General features: G+C 43.9%; 1 protein-coding gene across 3 annotated transcripts in view; it reads left to right on the plus strand.

The window, feature by feature from the left end:
• The first annotated feature begins 357 nt into the window (after positions 1 to 357).
• The window catches only part of PAX3 (paired box 3), a 163,972-nt gene continuing 142,251 nt past the window's right edge, over positions 358 to 22,078 (plus strand). For 2 of the 3 annotated variants that reach the window (XM_089507747.1, XM_089507750.1), the window contains exons 1-4: positions 358 to 442; positions 3,751 to 3,986; positions 7,923 to 8,052; positions 11,937 to 12,071. In XM_089507747.1, the coding sequence (XP_089363873.1) occupies positions 358 to 442; positions 3,751 to 3,986; positions 7,923 to 8,052; positions 11,937 to 12,071 (586 nt within the window). The remainder of the gene's footprint in view (positions 443 to 3,750; positions 3,987 to 7,922; positions 8,053 to 11,936; positions 12,072 to 22,078) is intronic. The other variant, XM_089507748.1, reaches the window with a different exon arrangement.

Genomic DNA, 22,078 nt, shown 5'->3' on the forward strand with positions numbered 1-22,078 from the left:
CACACACACACACACACACACACCAGGGCTTTCTTACCAGAGTTGATCTGCTCTTTATTCTTATTACACTTCTTCTTTCTCCTCCATCTCTTCATCCTCTTCCCCTCGTCTTCTTTCTTTTCCCTCTTCTTTCTTCTTCTTCTTCCACTTCTTCCTCTCCTTCTTCCTTCTTCTTCTTCCTCTTCCACTTCTTCCTTCTTCCTTTCTTCTTATTCTTCTTCCACTTCTTCTTCCTCTCTTTCTGCCTTCTGTCTTCTTCCTTCTTCCTTTCTTCTTCCACCACCACCACCACCACTACTTCTTCTTCTCACTACCTGGATATAATCGCGCTTAAGAAAAAGCCAAGCTGCGTCCGAAATGACAACTCTGGGTGGAGCTGTCCCAAGGATGATGCGACCAGCTCCCGGACAGAATTATCCTCGCAGTGGGTTCCCATTAGAAGGTAAGACCAAGGGCCAGAGACTCAGGTCTGGGTGGGGGGGGGGGAGAGAGAGAGAGAGAGAGAGAGAGAGAGAGAGAGAGAGAGAGAGACCAGGCGAGGAAGGAAGGAGGGTCCGAGGAAACCTCTTGGAGGCCGGTTGGACCTGCATGAGTATTGAATTAATGCCTTAGTTAAGGACGACACACACAAAATACACACACACATATATATAACCCCCCATACACACACATACACATATAGACAAACACACGTATGTCAGAACGAACAGGTAGTCAGCAATCAAAATGATTCAGATTACAATGCACATTGACTTGGAAGAATCGGATCCCTCGGGCCTAATTTCAACTATTAGCCATTTTGTTTTAATTTAAGTTGTAAATCGCTTTGGGTTCCAAAAAAAAAAAAAAGGGGGGGGGGTTTGGAAAGGCTATAAATGACATAAAGAAAGTAGAATAGAATAGACCTATCAACTCAAGGAATTTAGGTAGCCTCAACTTACCAAGAACCTGTGGAGTCAATAGGTCTTCTCTAGTTGGGAATAACAATTGGGTTTAGGCCACTGAAATCCGCAGTAGGACTTGCTTCCAAGTAATCTTCCGAGATCTAGGATTGCGATTAGCCTCAATAATAGAAGGGAATGGATGTTCACCTAACCTAGGTGGGCAATGATACCTTTTCAGGGGACACAAGTCAAGGGACCCCGACTGAAATTTTGGAATAAGGACCTTCATTTCTGCCAATAAAAAACCCAAAACAAACAAACAAAAAAACAACAACAACCCTCTTCATTTGAAAACTCTTCATAGGATTCGGCCTACCATTTAATTCTCTCTTGTTTCGCTTGGAAAGGAATTGACAAAAATAGAAATCATGGTTGCTGCTCTGGCTGCTGTGACTACTACAACACAGTTATAGTAATAGTAGTAATAATTAGACATTTCTTATGAACAACTAATTCTAAAATGACTTGTTTCAACACAAATCCCCCCTCCCGGCTCCATATAGATATATATATATAGTAGGGTTGACTGAGTCAAAGATCCCTGTAGACCAAGGACAAAGCAAACAGAAAACTACCCAACTAAGTAAAGTTTACACACAGAGCTACAAAACGCACTTGGAAAATCGTGACATGTAAACAACACATCTCAGCAATCTTTTCCAATTTTGAAAAACTCTTCTGAGAGAGTTTTCTAGGACCTCTGTGAAGTTCTTTCTCAACTGCCTGGTATTACCTGACTCAAATGGGGAAATCCTTTCCCAGTTTTCCACCCACTAAAAAACAAGACCAGTTGGTAGGGGGGAATATGGCAAAGGAAATGGTGAAGTATATCTGGAGCAAGTTGCCAATGGCTGGAGGGCATAATGGGTGTGTATAAGTGGACTTAGAGATGGGCAATAACACAACACAACAACACAGCTTTTTCAGAATCACAACAACACAGCTTTTTCAGAATTGGCCCTTCCGCTCAAACCATCAGATCATTCTAATATTAGCAACATTGCTTTTTCATTCTCCAAAGACTGCCACTTCGGCAAATGGCCCACAGGGACTCTAAACTCACTTCGGAAAAACTACAACCCTGGGTTTTAATCCAGCAGGGACGTAGCCAAGGGGGGGGGGTGTCTTGGGGTCCGAACCCCCCCTTCCATTAGAAAAATGAATGGTGTGTGCTGCTGCGCCGCCCGCACCCAAGCCCCATTATAATGGTGGCACTTAGTCTGGACCCCCCCCCCCCTTCCTAAAATCCTAGCTACGTCCCTGAATCCAGATTTAACTACAGTTACAATGGAAAGGAGTCGGGATTGACATGGTCCCTTTCCTTTTCGATGGTTTTTACTGTAAACATAATCCACCCCAGGAGTGGTTTAAAAATATAATGGTCACACCGACTTTTTCATTGCTTTCAGTGGTTTTTACTAGAAGAAGGATCCAAAATATTGGTTAACAAATAACTACAATACTGGTCATCTTCCTCAGGGTTAGAGAAGTTTGGATTTAGGAAAGTAATGCGATGCACAGCGGTGTATTCAGACAGCGGATTACAGACTATGGAAAGTCGCTAGCTCTCATGTTTTCCCGCTATATATATATATATAGCGGGAAAACATGAGAAATAGCGACTTTCCATAGTCTGTAATCTGCTGTCTGAATACACGTCATATATATATATATATATATATATATATATATATATATGGTGTGTGTGTGTGTGTGTGTGTGTGTGTGTGTGTGTGTGTATGCCATGCAATCATATAAACTTTCGTAAACTTAGATCTACTTCCTCAGATGTATGGAATGAAGTGTGTCTGAATACACATGCACATCGAGATATAGATATCTGTGTGTGTGTGTGTGTGTGTGTTAGTATGTATATTCAACCACACTTCCTTTCTTACATTTGAGGAAGTAGACCTAAGTTTGCGAAAGCTTATACTACAACTTCTTTCTCGCAGTTAGTCAAAAAGGTGCAACAAAGAGGACCCTGTATATGCAGGGTGACCAGATGTCCTAACCACAGAAATGGACAAGGCACTGCAAAATGTAGGACGTTCCAAAAAAAAATATAGGACAATGCTAACTAACAGCTAAAAACACTAATATCAATGTAGACCTATGCTTCTTCGTCATGCTGCTAAGGGAGGACGTTTTGAAATTCCTCCTGGACCGAAGGTTGGCATTGAGGGTGTGTCCTGGAAAAGGAGGACGACTGGTCACCCTGTATGTGTCTGTCCGTCTGTATGGCTGTGTATATATACGCACACATATATACATACACATACAGGTATATGAATTTGACATTAACATTATGATAAAAGATAAAAACTGTGTAAAAGCCAGACAGAGGTCAACCTCAAGTTGAGCCTGAGACGAGTCAGGATTCGTTCCTAGCCTAATGTAGGTTGCGAAGATGGAGAGATTTGTCCAACCCAATCTTTTTACGGGGGAGAATATTCCCAGTGAAGCCCAGCGCATAGGTTCCTACCTCTGGTCTACAGGGATCTTTGACTTATTCTCAACTTTACTTTTTCAATGCATCCAAGGAAGGAGACTGAAGTCTGCAGAAAGCTCGTGCTGCCAACTTTCTTTCTTTCATCCAAGGTGCTCCAAGATCTCTCTCTCTCCATACCGATTTTTGCAGACTAACAGGGCTCTAGCTTTGGTGAAAGTTCTCAGCGTATTTAAAGGGGAGCCAAGGTCCACATTTTGGCCTTTTAAAATTTTATTTTAGTGTTTTGTGGCATCAGGACAGGGTGAGATCTTGGTCCCCTAGATCTTAATCCCGACATCTCTCTTTTCGGTCCAGTGTCGACTCCTCTGGGCCAAGGCCGGGTCAACCAGCTCGGGGGCGTCTTCATCAACGGCCGCCCTCTTCCCAACCACATCCGCCACAAGATCGTGGAGATGGCCCACCACGGCATCCGGCCCTGTGTCATCTCCCGCCAGCTCCGGGTCTCCCACGGCTGCGTCTCCAAGATCCTCTGCAGGTACCAGGAGACCGGCTCCATCCGACCGGGGGCAATCGGAGGCAGCAAGCCCAAGGTGAGGATGGAAAGGGGGCAGCAGAAGGGATCGGGCAAAGTGGGCATCTGGGGAGACATCAGCTGCTAGGAGGCCTCGCGGGTGGAGAGGCTCCCAGCCAGGTTCAGGCGAAAGGTTGTGGGTGCTGAGTGTGTGTGTGTTGGGTGCCTTCCTTTCCGACTTATGTCGCCCCTGAAGTGAACTGGTCACAGGGTTTTCTTGGCAAGATTGGTTCACCATTGCCATCCTCTGAGGCTGAGAGAGTGTGACTTGCCCAAGGTCACCCAGTGGGTTTCCAAGGATCCCAACCCTAGTCTCCAGAGTTCAGCGCCGAAACAGCTTCATTTATATACCGCTTCATACTGAACTAACAGTGTCTAAGCGGTTTACAACTGTAAGCCCAAACTACTACACAACGCTTGGCTCTTGTGTGTGTGTGTGTGTGTGTGTGAATGAACGAGCTAGCAGTGGTTTAAGGGTTGGACTAGGATTCTGGGAGACCAGAGTTTGAACCCCTTCCTAGCCATAGGTGACCTTGGGCATGCCACTCTCTCAGCCTAAGGGGAAGGGAATGGCAACCATTTTCTGAATAAAGCTGGCTAAAGCTGGAGTCCATGTGAAGCAACACTAGGCACAGATGTACACATAGCTTTCTCCCTCGCTATTTCAGGGCGAGGTTTTTGAGCAATTTGGAGACTGTCAGAGCCAATTGTAAGTAACTGGGGGTTCAAAAAAGCAAGACTCCCTCCCCTTCCCCAGTGTAGAAGTGAAGCAGAGGCCTAAGTCTCTGAGTAGAGCTGGAGAGAGTTCTCTTTCGGGGATGCTGGGAACTGAAGGTCGGTCCACAAAGCTGACGGGGGATTTGGGGAGTTGTAGTCCGAATAAAGGCATTTTCCCCAACACTGTGAGAAGCAGGCATGATGCTCTCGCTTCAAGAGCGCGATCTCAAGGAGGGAAAAACCTTGTTTCACCTACATTGGAGCAATAAGCCGGTGTGGCACCGCTTTAACTGCCCTGGCTCAAGGCTCCGCTCTGGGCCCCACAACAAACTCTAACTCCCAGAATTCCATAGCCTTGACCTAGAAAGAGTTAAAGCGGTGCCAAACCGGGTTATTGCTCCAGTGTGGATACAGGCCTGGTTCCCCTTCCTCTGCCCTCCATGGGCACAATGATTCCCAAACTTTGGTCCTCAAGGTGTTTTGGACTTCAGCCCCCTGAATCCCCAGCCAGTTTGATCAAAAGTCAGGCATTTTTGGGATCTGGAGTCCAAAACACCTGGAAAACCAAAGTTTGGGAACCACTGCTCCATCCTAAACCTTCCTGGGGAATAAAGCTCCTGTTGTATCTACCGCTACAATCGAGCGCACAAGCCCTTCTTTGGTGTCTACTTAGGTCTAGAAATAAAATACAGAAATAATCCAGTTTGAGACCACTTGAACTGCTCTGGCTCAATACGAGGGAATTCTGGGAACTGTAAATTCTTGAGACATTCAGCCTTCTCCATCAGAGAATTCCGGTGCCACAATAAACTGCAATTCCTTGGATTCCCTAGCACTGAGCCAGGGCAGTTAAAGCGGTCTCGAGCTGGATTATTTCTGTAGTGAGTTTTGGACCTTAGATGCCAAGTCCACTGAGTTCAAAGAAACCTTCTCCCAAGCAAAAAAAGGGTGCAGCTTTCGCTCGGATTTAATCTTTCGGATCTAGAAATTCGGGCAAGGCTAGTGCTTCTGCAAATTGGTTTATAACTCAGGATCCGGATTAGGGCACTTCCACCTTGAAAGCCCTGAGCCTAAAGGATTTTTCTCAAAGGAAAGAGACTGGGAAGGCCTCAAAAGAGCCAGGAGATCAGCCAGCATTGAAATTCAATTGTTTTTAAAGATTGCAGCATGGACCGCGCGTGCCTGTCTTGTGCCTCAATTTAGCCTCCTCCAGATTTTACTTAAGCAGCTGTTTTGAAATTCTCCTTAAAATCAGTTGGTTTCCCTTGCAAGTAAATGTGTTTTGGGTTGGTTATTTTTATTTTGTTTTATTTTTTGAAACGTAGAGCTTCCTTCCTTCCTTCCTTCCTTCCTTCCTTCCTTCCTTCCTTCCTTAACCTGTTACTCAAAAAATACACACAAAGCTTCCCATGTGTATTTTTGAATCGGATTATTATGCAAAATCGGATGATTATTATTATGATTTCTATTTGCCAAGAAGCTAGAGAACTGAATAGCCGCATCTCCTGGTAATAAACGAGGGGTTTAGGGGTTTGTTTGTTTTTTAAATATTATTTGTAACGTTTCCTTCTAAAAGCACTTCCCAGCTTTCAAACAAATTTACCTTGGTTTCTATTTCCTCCCTCCCTTGTATGCTTTCCCTTGGAGAGCAAAGGAATGGGTGGCTTCGAAATCTAAACGCAACGTAACAACTTGTTTTATATCACATCTGCGTTTTCTATAAATACCATAAAGTGCCTTCGGTCTGATGACTACAATAAAGGCTTGATTGATTGAAATGTACTATAAAGTCTGGGTTTTCTTTTCCCCCAGTGGAAGGGAGGGTTGATAGCAGAGGAGACAATTTCGGTTCAACCGGTTGTGTGAAGTTGTGTGGAGTTGCGTACATGCCCGACTTGGCTCGCAATTCCTTCGCTGTTGTTTCCCCGAGAATTTTTCGCTTGCGGAAAGTTTTCATGTACTTTGGCAACTTCTTTATGGACTTTTGTCCTGTCATTAACTAGATAGGAATATGCCCCCACCCCCCCTCGGATGATTCCTTCTTCTACCCACCCTCCTCCTTTTTGGGAATTTTATTTTATGTTATTTCAATTTTCCGACACATCCTTTGGAAACGAGTCCTCTTGATTTCAATCTTTATGGCCACATTATGGCTTTAGGATGAGGCGGACGGGTGCACAGACCATGCACTTTGGGGATTGTCTTTTCCTCCCCCAAAATAAAAGAACTTAGGGGTCCCGATTCTTTATCTTCCCCCCCCCAACCCTACGATGAGATCTTTTTTGAGGGAGAGTGGTACTAATTTTCAAAAGCTCCTGCCCCACTCATTTCATCTCCTCGCCTCAGCTGTTTTACGTCAAGCGGACACCCCAAGGGTCTAGTTGAAAAGCTGATGAGATGGAGGATTGTGGGGCAACGATGCAGGGTTTCGTTCAGACTTTCAACAGCATCACTTCGATCTCAGTCCTAATAGGCTCCAGATTGGCGGAAGCGTCGGTTTGATTTCTCTTCCCTTGTTCATTAATTCGTTCATTCCCCTTCCTCCAGTTCTTCTCATTTTCTTCCCTTTCTCCTTCCTTCCTTCTTTTTTGTTCCCCTTTCATCTTGCTCTCTCTTCTCCCCTTCTTTCTTCCTCCTGTCTCCTTTCTTCCTTTTCTTCCTCTTTTTTCTTCCTCTCTTCCCTTCCTCTCTTCATTCCTTTCTGGTCCCCTTCCTTCTTTTATTTCCTTTTATCTTCCTCTCTTTTCCTTCCTTCGTTTCCTTCCTCTTTTATCTTCTGCTCTTTTCCTTCCCTCCTGACCTCCTTCCATCTTCCCCCTCTTTCATCCTCTCCTCTGTTTCGTTTCCTTCCTTCCTTCCTTCCTTCCTTCCTTCCTTCCTTTTTTCTTTCTCTTTTTTCTTCTTCTTTCCCTCCCTCTTGTCTCCCTCCTTCTTTTTCTTCCTCTTTCATCATCCTCTCTTTAACCTTCCTTCCTTCCTCCTGTCTCCTTCCTTTTCTTCCTCTTTTATCTTCCTCTCTTTTCCCTCCCTCCCTTCCTGCTATCTTCTCCCTTCTTTTTTCCTACTTCCTCTTTCTCTCTTTTTCTTCTCTCCTTCTTTTCTTTTCTTTCTTGCGTTCTTTTTGTCTGTCTGTCTCTTTCTTCTTCCTTCCTTCCCTCCTTCCAATCTTTCTCTGCCCCCCTCTTCAAATCACCAAATGTGCAAACTGTTCTTTCTTTCCGGATCCTTTCTATTAAAGCAGGTGACCACGCCGGATGTCGAGAAGAAAATCGAGGAATACAAGCGCGAGAACGCCGGCATGTTTAGCTGGGAGATTCGGGACAAACTGCTCAAGGACGGCGTCTGCGACCGAAACACCGTGCCTTCAGGTAAGCCCCGCCAGAGACAGGACTCTTCTCCCCCTGATCCTCTCCTCTCTTCTTCGGACCCCCACATCCTTTGGATTTCCCCTCTTTATTCCAAAATTCATCCCAAATTCGAAATCAGTTCGGCGGCCTCTTTGCGAAATAACGATGATTAAAATCAACAGGAAATTTGGGACTGAAGGTGCTGGAACTCTTGAAAATCTGAAGGGAATGCAAATACTGGCTTTAAATTTGGTTCGACCTCGGTTGTATCCGCACTGGAGAAAAGATCCTGTTTGATGCCGCTTAAACTGCCACGGCTCCAGGCTGTGGTGCCACAACAAACTACCATTCCCAGAATTCCACAGCCTGGAGCCATGGTAATTCAAGCGGTATCAAACCGGATTATTTTTCCAGTGCAGAAGCAGCCCTGGATCGGAATGCATTCAATGTCTAACTCTCCAGTCGAAATCATCGCCCTCCATTGTTGTTTCTATCCACCGTCCATAAATGGATTTGCTTAAACCCTAGCTACGGATGTATGTTTACTCCGAAGTGACCTCCATTCTATGCCATGGGATGTCTTCCCCACTAAGGGATTTTTAAGAGAACCCATTGAAAGCCCCAACAACCAGGCTATTGGACCCAAAGTGAGGAGACCCCTTGAATCCAGAAATGCTTCAGTTCGTCGCATAGATGCAACAGGTCTACTCCAGAGGGAGCTTGCCGTTGTTGCTGACTTCTTGCCAGCCGCCTTGATTCCTATTTTGGGAGCAAGGCATTGATGTAAATCATTTAAATCAATAAAATAAATATATATATAAATAAAATAAGTAACAAAAGACGGCCGGCTTGAGAAGGAAGGTGTTCACTTGGGTGAGGAGGGATTTTGTGGGGTTTTTCTTTTAGCCTCACCTTTAGTCTACTTTAAAGGTTTTCTGAATTTCAATCGCACCTTTGTCAAATACATGCAGTCTTCACCTTTATCAACTCCACTATCATCTTTTGCATTTTAACTTTCCTCTCTTGGGGGGGGGGGGGAAATACACTCAACCGTCAGTTGTATTTTATTAAGGTTTCTCCATGGGTTATAATAACCTTTGTTGGAGTTAGATGACTCTTTTCCTTGGGTCCAAAACACACTGGATAAATAGTCCGGTTTGAGGCCCTTTTCACTGTCCTGGCTCAGTGCTAGAGAATCCTGGCAATTGTAGTTTATTGTGGCACCAGAGATCTCTGACAAAGAAGGTTCAAAGTCTCACAAAACTAGAGTTCCTAGCATTGAGCCAGGGCAGTTAAAGCGGCCTCACACTGGATTATTTCTGCAGTGTGTTTTGGATTCTGAAGTGATTCAGAATCCCTGCCCTTCTTCTTGGGGTTCAATACTGCCATTTGGGGATCTCTAGCACTCACTATGATATTGTCCAAGTCAGGAGAAAGATATACTTCCTGGGATATTTGACCTGTGCTGGGTTTTGCCCTCCTTTTCCTCCTTTTTTTCCTTTCCTCTGAGACCTCAGGCGACAGGGATGGGGCACACAGACAGACAGATAGACAGACAGACGGCAGCCTTTTTAGGGTCCCTGGTGGGGCCTCCGTCATTTGGTGGCAGAGAGACTTAAGAGCGGGTTTTATCTTATAGGCACTGGATGAAAGGGAAAAGAGACCTTGTTGTAGTTCAGGAGGAGGGGGCCTGGGGGGGGGGACTGCTTTGGGCTAGGGTTACATTGTAAAAAGAGGACGGGCGATCTTCAGGGCATGTCACTTTTCTCGAGTTCCTGAATCCGGAGGGATCCGATTCATTCCCGTTTTGAAGCACAGGATCGTGGGGAGGGAAAGCTTGTTTTTAATTAACATCTGCTCCCATTCTCTGCTCCATCCACCTCCTATTTAGCCAGATAAGCAACCGGTGGAAGTTTGATATTTTAACCAATCTCAAGCAAAAACTTTCCAGGCGTGGAAATGCTATAGAAACAAATGGGAATGAAATCTCAGCTTGTCCAGATATGTTTAAGAGCCATATTCAGCATCGATTCTCTCCCCGTGTTCTTTGCAATAAGGGAGCATCTGCACCCAACTGACTTCACAATAAAATGCTTTTACTGCTGCAGATTTAGGTCCAAATACACTGCAGAAATAATCCAGTTTGACAACACCACTTTAACTGCCCTGGCTCAATGCTAGGAAATTCTGGGAACGGTAGTTCTGTGAGACATTTAGCCTTCTCTGCCAGAGAGCTCTGGTCCCACAGTAAACTACAATTCCCAGGATTCCCTAGCACTGAGCCAGGGCAGTTAAAGCAGTCTCAAACTGAATTATTTCTGCAGTGTGTTTTGGACCTTAGGCAACATTCATGTGAGGAAGCAGAGCAGAGGGGGACGTGCTTCAACCTTAAACCTAGATGGGAATGGGATGCAGAACTACAATCTTAAGTGGACCAATATCCCGATCCATCGTGTTTTTATTTGGAAGATCAATTAGAATTGACACCTGTGAAGCCCTGAAAACTTTTTGTCTCTGTGCCTTCAAGTCGCCTCTGGATTTGTAGCGACCCCATTCATTTCCTAGGGTTTCCTCAGGCAAGGAATACTCAGTACCTTCCTCTGAAATAGCACTTGCAGGATTCCTTGGCAGTCTCCCATCCAAGTACTAATCAGAGCTGACCCTGTTTAGCTTTCAAGATCAGACGGGATTCGGGTGCCTTTAAAACTAGCATGGTGTTATTTTGCCTCAGTGAAGATCGAAGAAACCTGTGAAGTTGGAAAGCTAACGTGATGCAATTTGCTTGGCCCAATTAAAAGTAATAGGATGGATATTTGGTTGCGTTGGTTTGTGTTTGTCATAGGTGCTCTAGGCTATATTTCAGAGGAAGGCAATGGCAAGCCACCTCTGAGTGTCCCTTGCCTAAGAAAACTCTATGAGCATTAATGGGCTTGGCATAAGTCGACTTGAAGGTCAGCCTAGCTACCCGCGGAAATGTTTTCTCAATCGAGTAAACATGTTTGAGATAAACCAGCTTTTAAAATCGAGTTCTTTGGATTAAAAAGTTGATAGACCTGGATCCCGCTCACCCACAATTAAACGGTTTATGGACCTCTCGAGGGTCTTCTTGAACCTACAGTGGTTCTTTTTGAATGTATTAGTCCGGAAAAAAAATTACAACGCACTTCAGTTTAGATATACATGTGTGCTTATATAAATTCAGTTTATATAGATGTGTGTGTCGCCGCTGGGTTGAAAGTTGCTCAGAGGCTGCTGCTTGGAAATCTCGGTCCCGATGCCTTCTTCGTCTTCTTCTCCTCCTTTCCCAAAAGTAATATCCAGTTGCAAAATGCAGTTGCAAAAACGATCTTCCTTCGGGTGTGAGATCAACAGGAAAAGCCTTTTTTTGGGGTCCCTGAGAGGTTCCCTAAATGCGAACAGATATCGGAGCGGCCCGACAATAGGTTTATGGAAAATAAGTAACGGATTTCTGGAGCCAGCCTGGTTTGACAGTTAGATTACGGTCCAAAACACACTGTAGAAATAATCCGGTTCGAGACCGCTTTAACAGCCCTTCTCAGTGTTCTCAGGAGTCCTGGGAATTGTAGTTTATAGTGGCACGAGAGCTCCTTGACAGTGAAGGCTAAATGTCTCACAAAACCACTGTTCCCAGAATTGCTTAGCATGGAACCAGGGCGATTAAAGCGGTCTCAAACTGGGTTATTTCTGCAGTGTGTTTTGGACCTACGACTCTGGAGATCGGCTTCAAATCTCCACTGGGCGATGGAAATCCACTTGGACAAGGCACACTTTCTCAGCCTCAGGACCGACCTTTCCGAGCAGCAAAGGCCAAGCTCAGCCAGGGAGAGCCACCCAAGGGAGGCTTCTGGCTTCACGGCTGCCTTTCCCTCCCCTTCTTTCCCCAGTGAGTTCCATCAGCCGCATTTTGAGAAGTAAATTTGGGAAAGGAGAAGAAGAAGAAGCCGAGCTGGAGAGGAAAGAAGTGGAGGAGAGCGAGAAAAAGGCCAAGCACAGCATCGACGGCATCCTCAGCGAGCGAGGTAAGACCGGCTTGCTTCTCTAGGCGCCTCCGTCGCCGGAAATACTATTTATTGGCTGGATCCGCACGGCAGAAATAATCCGGTCTGGGACCACTTGAACTACCATGGCTCAATGCAATCCCAAAGCATTGAGCCACGGCAGTTCAAGTGGTCTCAGACCGGATTATTTCTGCCCTGCGGATCCAGCCAAGGGGATCGGGTGTCTTTAGGGGGGGAAAGGGTGGCCTGTGGGTCTGCGGGGACCCTCGGTGCGGTAGGGGTCTGTGTTTGGAGAGTGTTGGATGGGGCAGATCAGGCTGCCCCTCTTCTTTGGACTCCATCAAAAAGGAAGAAAATAATGAAGGATGGCTTCTGGAGGACAGGTCTCAGCGCTGGCCTTCCTTTGTGGTGGCTGTAGCTTTTGTGGAAGGACTAGGAACTCAGGAAGCCTAGATGTTTGAGAAGGCTAAGCCCCTCTGCCCTTGCAAAAATGACTTCTGCGCCCAGGACGGATTTTTGTGGCTTTTCAGAACTTGCCAGAGGTTCCCTAGTGTAGAGAAATCGGATATATTAAATAGCCGCTTTTCTTATATATTTGCCTCTCCGCATCTCCCCTTTCTTTTTTCCTTCCTTCCTTCCTTCCTTCCTTCCTTCCTTCCTTCCTTCCTTCCTTCCCTCGGCATCCATCTCAACCCTCTCTGTAGGTTAATGTCAGGTCTCATGAATAGGATTCCTTGCCCAGCTCTTAACAGACTTTTTGCAGAAATAGGTGACATCGGGATTTTTTAGGACTGGGTTTTAGCCGAGGCCTGACCGAACTTTACTGGTAGTTTGATTGTTAGATCTAGAAGCTGAAGTCGGGGGAGCAAGATTGCACAAGTATATCCGTTTGATGTCACTTTAAACTTGCATGGAATTCTGGGATTTGTAGTTTGGTGAGTGGGAGAGCATTCTCTCTGCTAGAATAGTCTAATCCAAGACCTAACCCAATCTAATCAGATCTAATCTAATTCCTGCACTAAAGCACTAAATAAAACTCTTTAGTGGAGAATTCTAAAAGTACATCACCTCACCAAGCAACCAATCAGTGGATTCTGTAACGTGAAATCGTGGCAGTTAAAGTGGGATCAAACTGCTATAACTGTGCAGTGTGGACACACTCTCAGACTTAAAGAAGTGGGAATGTCTGATAGGATCAAGGGGAACCTCCTTCTGAGACAGACTGAGGTTCTTTCCACGCAGTCCCCAGTCTACTGAGCCAGCCACTTGATGCACCAAAGGAAAGCAAATCAAGATTTTACCTGGACAAATAAAATGGCAGGAAAAGCTTCCATGGATTATTTTGTGCCTGTGGGCACCCCTGGGCCAGACAGGTGAGGGGACGAGGTTGCAAACCTGATAGGATACAGATATCCCTCAACCGCTTGAGATGTGGCCATTGACTGGAAACAGGGCTGGGCCCTCCTGCGAAAACATATAGGCAGGATCCTATGTGTTCTCTCTCTCTCTCTCTCTCTCTCTCTCACACACACACACACATACACACACAGCCTCTTCAAGCCCCAATGAAATCAGCTACACTGAGCTCTGGGTCTAATCGGGGTCACTACAGACCTCCTGGTTTCAGTGAGCTGGAGGTACTCAGGTTGAAATCCCAAATAGGGAGGATTTTCCTCCTCTGAACCCAATGGACACCTAAATCGTATTGCTAACCTGTCTAGAATAAAGCCATTGAATGAATTGGATTTACCCACCTCAGCAATAGATTCATTGGGGTCTGCTCCAGGCCTGTAGCTGTTGAATATATGTGTGTGAACTGAAGTCACAGCCTCTCCCCACTGAATATAAGAAATTTTCCTTCAGTCCCCAAATGTCTAAGATTTTCAGCGCCAGACCCTGAAAATCTTTATCACCTAAAACTCTCATATTTGCTGCTCTTCGCATTCCCTTGGTCTCTCTGTCGTTATTGCTGTTGTGCTCCTTCAAGACATTGGCTACTTATGACGACCAGAAAACTGACCTGTGTCAATTTTGTTTGTTTTGGGGAAGTTTTGTTCAGAGGGGATTTGCCTTTGTCTTTCTCTGAGGCTGAGAGGGTGTGACTTGCCCAGGCTCACCCAGTGAGTTTCCATGGGATTGGAGCCCTGGTCTCCAGGGTTGTAGCTCAGCACTGAAACCAATACACCACGCTGGGTCTCCTAAGCTAAACACTTAGCTGAAGTTTTAGTGAACTGAAATACTAGATATTTAGGGACTGAACGGAAGTTTTATTGGGGGTCAGAATTCTTCTTCTTTTTTTGGGGGGTGATGCTCTTATTTTGTCATTGCCCCAGTACATCTCTGGCTGGGACTAACCTACAAGATTTCAGCCAGGGTCCAAATATTAGTTGACAAAAGTTTGTGCGATTCCTTCTTGCTGTTCTATACTTTCTTTTGGAGCTCCATTTATGGTGGTCCTATCATAGGGTTTTCTTGTCAAGATTTTTTCAGAAAAGCTTCACCATGACCTTCCTTTAAGCCTGAAAGAGGGTGGCCTGCCCAAAATCACTTGGTGGGTTTCCATTTAAACCAGGATACTACCCAGGCTTTGTCCTATGATTCCTAGGAGATAGCTGGGGAGGGGTGCACTTTAGTTTGATAAACCTCTTCTAACGGTCTGCCAGGTAATAAAGTCATTCAACATTTCACCTTTAAGATAGTGGAAGTTACTCCTAGTAGCTTTGTTACTTTGCATCTATATAGAAAAAAGAGGGAATGGGGTATCTTAAGTCACCATGAGATTTCCTGGGCTACTCTTCCCTCACATGCATGGATCTGGCCTCTGAGGAAGTAGACTGTACTCCACGAAAGTGCCTTCGAAAAGATTTCATTTAAGGAAGGCATAGGAGTCTTTCTCTCTGGGCTAATCTGTAGAGGGCAGAAAGAAAATTGTACCTAAAGAAAATGCATTTACAGTATTTTACTTTGCTCTCCTGTCTTCTCTGCACCTTTGCAAAAGGACAGGTTAACAGGGAAGGAAGGCTGCCATGGCCACCCACTTTACCTGGGCATAAAATGAAATGATGCCAAGGGTACTGATTCTGCCTGCATAGTTGGAGCTTCAGCCTTCTTGAAATCAGTAGGACGTCCTTTTGCTTTGCGCGATTGGGAATCCAGAGTCTACCATTAAGTGGTGGAATTCTGTTGCTTTGCTGTTAACCTGCCCTCAAGTCCACTGGGACTTATGGCGGTCCCATGAATTAGAGACCTCCAAAGCACTCTGGCATCAATAGCCTTGATCTGGTCTTGCAGACTCAGGACTGTGGCTTCCCTGGTGGAGTCTATCCATCAGGAATACTGTCTCCCTCTTCTTGTCTTCCAAGTATTAGTGTCTTTTTTTAGTGAGTCAGGTCTTCTCATCATATGGCCAAAGTAGGACACTTTCAGTTTAGTCACCTTGGGTCCAAAGCACACTGCAGAATTAATCCAGTTTGAGACCCCTTTAACTGCCTTGGCTCAGTGAACCGTGGGAATTGCAGTTTATTGTGGCACCAGAGCTCTCTCTGTCAGAGGAGGCTGAATGTCTCACAAAACTACAGTTTCCAGAATTCACTAGCATTGAGTCAAGGCAGTTAAAGCAGCCTCAAACTGGATTATTTCTAGACCTTGGCTTTTAGGGAGAGTTCGGTTTGATTTGCTCTAGGACCTATTTATTTCTTTTTCTAGCAGTCCACAGTATCCTACAACTCTTCTCCAGCACCACGTTTCAAGTGAGTTGATTTTCTATCAGCTTTCTTCACAGACCATACACCTTTAACAACCACACACGAAATTGGAAATACGATCACACGGACAATCCTAATTTTAATATTCAATGGTATATCTTTACACTTCAGCATCTGGTTTCTTTATAGCTGGCCTTCCAAAAAGTCTTAGTCTTCTGATTTCCTGACTGCAGCCTCCATTCTGATTAATGACTGAGTATGGAAAACCTTGAACTACTTCAATGTCTCCAATGTCTACTTTAAAGTTAGGTAAATCAGCTAGAGTAGGCCACTGAATTGACTAGTGAGTCAAGACATGGGTAAACCCCAGTGGTTGGTACTAGTAATTTAGACCAAGAATCAAAAGCTTGGTGCTGTTAGTCTGTATCAGGGATCTTGTAGTGCCTTTGAGGTTAGAAATGTTTGTAGCCTAAGTTTTCCTAGACTTCATCAGATGCCAGATGCAGGTGAAACTGTTGCAGAACAATAAACTCTTGCAGAACATGGCCACTGAGCCCGACCCCCCCCCAAAACCCCCCCCCCCCCAACAACCTATGGATGCCGGCCATGAGCCTTTGACTTCAAATTGATGGATTGATTGATTTTATATCCAGCCTTTCTCTGGTGATGGGATTCAAGTTAGCTGAGTGTATCCATCCTATTGCCTTCTGCCTTAGCAAGCTTTGTTGTCTTTTCTAGTGAATCTTGTATTCTCATGATATGCCAAAGTAGGATTAAGATTAAGGTGAAACATTAGTTTAGAAGAGTTAAAATAGAATTAAACAATATTATTATTATTTAATAGAATTAAACTATCTATCTATCTATCTATCTATCTATCTATCTATCTATCTATCTATCTATCTATAAAATTAAAAACAGAGTAAATAATTAATTAGTCCACTAAGTAAACCTAAGACCACTTTCTTGGGATCAAGGCCCCACGGAGCAGAAGGGTTTCTGAGTAAAGAGGAGTTAGAAATCTGGGGGTTTTGGTGGGCTTCACAGTCAGCCTCAAAGGCTACCCAGGGAATTTGTCCGAAGGGAATGCTGGTTTTTAAAATAAAATAAAATAAAATAAGGCAGAATAGGACCCTCGGCAACAGTGGGTTGTGTAACAGATTTTGCAACGAGATGTTTTAAAAAGCCAGGTCGAATTTGGAATCTTTTCTGGAGCTCCAACTGAGTCAGAGTAGGAAGGGAAATGAAATTGGAAGTTGGTAAACTCAGAGTAGGGCTGTTGTTGTTGGTGGTGGGGGACGGTGGGAGACTTGGTGGAGCCCCGCTGGTTCAGTAACATCAAGTCCTGGGCTGCATCCACACTGGAGAAATAACCCGGTTTGGCACCAATTAAACTTTTTTTTCTGGCTCTGGGCTAAGGAATTCTGGGAGTTGGAGTTCGTTGTGGAGCGCAGAGCGGAGCCTTGAGCCAGGGCAGTTAAAGCGATGCCAAACCGGGTTATTTGTCCAGTGCGGATTCAGCCCTGGGTTTCGTATTTAGCTTTTTAAAGAGACTTTAAATGGCGTCCGGTTTTGCAGAGTCCAACGAGGGGGAAGAAAGGGAGTTCTGAAGCTGATGTTGTGTGAGAGTGTCATTGCGAGAAAGAAAGGAAACCACACACACACCTTGAAGGATGCCATTATGTTTCATCTCCTTCTCCCCCAATCCCCCCTCCCCGATTGCATTTCCTAAATCCCTGTTTCATTGGTGTGGTTTGTGAGGAGTTCGCAATCTGGGAGAAAGAAAGTCCTAGAGGGGTGTTGTGTGTGTATAGTGAGTGTAGAGGGGCAGAGGTTTGTTGTGAACTCCTTGTGAAAGGCTCAATCGTGTGGCCGGAGATGTAGAGCCGCATCCCTTCGGCGTCCTTCCATCGGAGCGGTCTTTTCGGTTAGTCAAGCTGAAAGCATTCAATAGAAAGAAGGGAATGAGTGAATCCTGGAGAGAAGAAGGTCGCGATCCTGCCCTTCTCAGGGCTTCCAGGCAAACGAAATACAGTCTGTAAAGGAAAAGAGAAGGCTGCTCGGTGGAGAACCTTGCATTCTCTACTGATTTCCGTAGAGCTTCCTTCTGAGTAAACACATTCAGGGTCTGGAGGGGCTCATAGAGGCTTTTAAACACAGGCGACAACGTGCATCAAAAGCCTGATCCTGACTCTCAGAGAACTTCCAACTTTATTCTTCAAAGATTTAGGAGGGTGGAAGGGGAAAGAAGGGAGAGAAAACTTTGCAGTGCCATCCTGGGCCTCTGGTGAGATGTTGTTTCTCTTGCATTCAGTGAGAGTTTCAGTGTGTGTAGGTTGGCAGCTTCAAGGAAGAGAAAGGAAATGCATATACTGTGTGTGTGTGTGTGTGTGTGGGTATAAATATGTATATGTATGTGTATATATATATATACTCTGTGTGTGTGCATGTGGAAAACGCTAAAAAGCATACAGGAAGTTCAGAAATAGCCCAGGGTTGTGAGACAGAACACACTTTTAAGCTCCTCCTGTGCCTTTTTTTTTTTGGCTGAGTGGTAACCAGACAAAGTTTGTATTAAGAATGGTTTCTACAGAATCAAGTCTCAGTTGAGATCAGTGGCACTTGCATCCTCAGGTTTTCTGGCAATACACACACACACACACACACACACACACATATATATATTCATTCTGGTAGGTTTAAAACAAATATTAACCCACTTTGCAGTTGCCACCTGTTATCACTGAAGGAGCCTCAGTCCACATCTGTGTAGGCTGTCGGCCTGGTACTGATATTATGTTCAGGTTTTCCAAGACCTTGTAGCTTGGGTTGGCAGACAGAGGTTTTTACTAGTACTGGGTGACTTGTTTGAGGTTCCCCATATACCAGCCCTCCTCCTCCTCCTCCTCCTCCTCTGCCCTGCAGATCTACCATAGGCCCTGGAGAAGAGGAGACAAAAGTACCAAATGAGCTGGTCAAACATTTGTACAACTTTTCCAGCTTTTACAAAGAAGGCCTTCTATACACAATCTACACTTGGAGATGAACTTGGAAAACAAAGAAGGGAGAGTCCATTGAAACTCACACTTTAGCTCTGGCCAGACAAAGGTTCAGCTAGCAGCAGCTTGATGTGGACAAAAGAAGGCAACCTTTTTATAATTCAAGGAGAAAAGAAGAGAAAACAGGCCCCACAATAGGCCCAGAAAAGACATTATGGGCTTGCAATGAGGGATGAATTATTCAAGGAGCCCCAATAGCCAATGCTCTGAGGAGTTTTATGGACTCTCCACCGTGGAAAAAGTGGCTATTTTCACCTACAAAATGTTTCTACTCTTTCTAGACGGCTAGAGATGCCGACAGCCATTCAGGATAGACAACTGAAACCATTCTTTAAGACTATAGTATCCCTCTGCATTGTAAAGGGGGGAAAGAGGGGGAGAGAAACACCCTCAAGTCTACTAGGGATTTAAGGAGAGCTGCATCTTCACAGTGTTTAAACGTATGTAAAAATGGCACAGGTTTTCATGGAAAGATAAATAAGGCTTAAAGGTTCATTGTTTTTTATTTTTTTTGGTCATTGATCGTCTTTTGCACTGAACAACCTTTGCACTGAATAGAGATTTCCACATTGTGGAATAAACAAGTTCACAATAGAAGAAAATGTGTTGGGGGAAAATGGGCCAGTTAGTTTCAGAAATGGCTCCCAGTTTTGGAGTTTGATCCAAGTCTTGCAAACCACAATCTAGTTAAATGGCAGCATCTGTCTTTGTGATCCTTTCTTTCCATTGCATCTTGATCATAAACACATTAATTTGTCTGTTGATTTATATGAATCTGCTAGCTGCCTCTTGACTGAGGGGTTTGGCATTGGGTTGGTGTTGGTGCCAGACCGCAAGTGTGTTGGAGAAACTTTTCTTTTGCTTCCTTCTTTCCTTCAGTTAATATTTGAAACCTTTTTTTACATGTCATGATATACAACCCTGAAATGGAGACACTCCAAACCATATTTGATTTGAATTGGATCAATGAGTTTAACTGTAAAGATAGTGAATCAGAGTATTGACTTGCTATTTACTTTTTAAAAATATCAACAAAAATGGATTTTTTTCCTGAACAGAACTTAAAACACAGTCTTTGTTGCTGTTTTTCCTCCTTGAAGTGTAGCTTCAGTTTTCTACCAAAAAGAGCTACAGTTGCAAAAATGAGGGGAAATGAAATATTGTTCTGAAAGAAATGGGCCTTTGTTGTTACCATGTTTAATATCAACTTCAGTTTCTGAATGTTCAAGACCTTCAGTGGATTGTGTTGGGAGTATTACATTTTAAAGTCATCCTTTAGTGGCAGCAACCTAAACACATTCACTTAGTTGTGCCTTTGAGTTGGGGTTCATTGCCAGATCACTATGTCTTAACATTTGCAGATACATTTTCTTTTATTTTTCTCTTATAAGGAAGATTTATGATTGGGCTTTTTGATATTTTTCACTTAATTTATGGAAGAAGGACTGAAAATTTGTTATTGCTGAGAGAATGTGACTTTTCATGAAATACGACCACACAAATTATACACGGAATAGGGAAAGTTGTTGCTACCATTCTGGCTTGGACATCAAGTCATCTAAGGATGAGAAGTGTTAAGAGTGAAAGAGATCTGTTAGATTTCTTGAATGAGTAAAGTATGCATTCTCAAACTTTGTTGTTGTTGTTGTTGTTGTTGTTGTGTCTTCAAGTCATTCCCAACTTATGGTGACCTTAAGGTGAACCTATGATGGGGTTTTCTTGCCAAGTTTCTTTAGAGGGGGTTTGCCATTGCTATCCTATGAGACTGAGAGTGTGTGACTTACCCAATACCATCCAGTGGGTTTACATGACTGAGCCAGGATTTGAACCCTGGTCTCAGAGTCCTAGTCCAATGCTCAAACCACTACACATTGCTAGCTCTCATTCCCACACTCTACATGTGGCTAAAAACCTATATTGGCTTTCAACAGTATTTTCTGGCTGGAATGCTTTGGTTGTGTATCCCAGCCTGGGAGGGAGTTGGACTAGAGGGCCCTTGTGGTCTCTTCCAACTCTTTGATTCTATGAAATTTAGAAGGGGATATATGACCAGGTAACTAAATAGATTGAATCTGAAATCCTATTAGCCTTAGATGTCGCAAGCCCACTTACTAGAGGTAGTTCCATTAAACACACTAGGACTTACTTCTGAGTATGCACATATAGAAACATGCTGTTTGTCTGCATCATGCACCATGGTATAATTATTTTAACTTTCATCTGTGTTTAATAGTGCTTTATTTCTGTATGCATTAAGAATAACATTTATTGATCTTTGCCTTCAACCATATTTCTAGATGCTATAATTTTCTATGAAGGAATAACTATCTCCTATGATGACAAACTTTGTGTTTTGGCAATGTGGAAGCCTACTAAAGGCTCCAAAATAATATTGGTTGTCTGGTATTCTTGGCTAAATTGCTTTTTGGAATGCACCCCATAAGTCATATTTCCTGTTATGGCATCAGAAATATACGTTCCTAGGAAGGTTGCACTATATTATGTGGCAGCAGCAAAAATAAGATTTTAATTTCTTCAGACTAGTGCTATTGATTGTGAAAGCTATAGTGGAGACAATTATTCCTGGTGGACCGTTTGAATTTCCTCTTTCTTCACAGTATATTTTCCCTGATTGTTGTGGCTATTGGCGGAACAACAAGATTTGGATTGACAGACTAACTGCTTGACTTCTAGTCTTCTAATAAGTTTGTTTAGGTTCTTTGTTTAGAACTACCAGTATCACATGTAGTGCTTTTTAAAAAAATCTTGTACATGTAATGCGATGGATGATGAGTACTTTAACTCATCTTGAGTTCCATAGGCCTCTTCCCTAATACAGAACCACCTTTAATTTCAGTTTAGGACACCAAACAGTATGCTTCTGCACTTATTCACCACACATGACTCTTCTATATCCACTAAGAAGAGGTAGGAGATGAAAAGCTGGCAGAATAATGGCTTATTGAATACTTTATGTCAGACAGTCCTAGGTACCCAGAATGTGAGTCATGTATACTAACATAAAATTCCTTTCATATGCTATAACCACATATACACCGAAAGTGTAAGAGGTCAATAATAAGAGTTCATCCTAACCTGCTGTTGTGAGAAAATTAATGGTCCTGACATCAATTGGTACCAATCATCTGGTCCCTTTCTGTTCACTTGTTGCCCTTGATATTGGCTGGATGGTGATTAGGAGGAAGGACCCATTCTAATGGTCCACTTTGTTTGCTGCTAAACCTTTAAAAAATCTGACACAATG

The sequence above is a fragment of the Sceloporus occidentalis genome, unplaced genomic scaffold (assembly GCF_023333645.1).
Source record: "Sceloporus occidentalis isolate IW3139 unplaced genomic scaffold, rSceOcc1.0.p SCAF_2, whole genome shotgun sequence".
In the NCBI taxonomy this organism is placed as follows: Eukaryota; Metazoa; Chordata; class Lepidosauria; order Squamata; family Phrynosomatidae; genus Sceloporus; species Sceloporus occidentalis.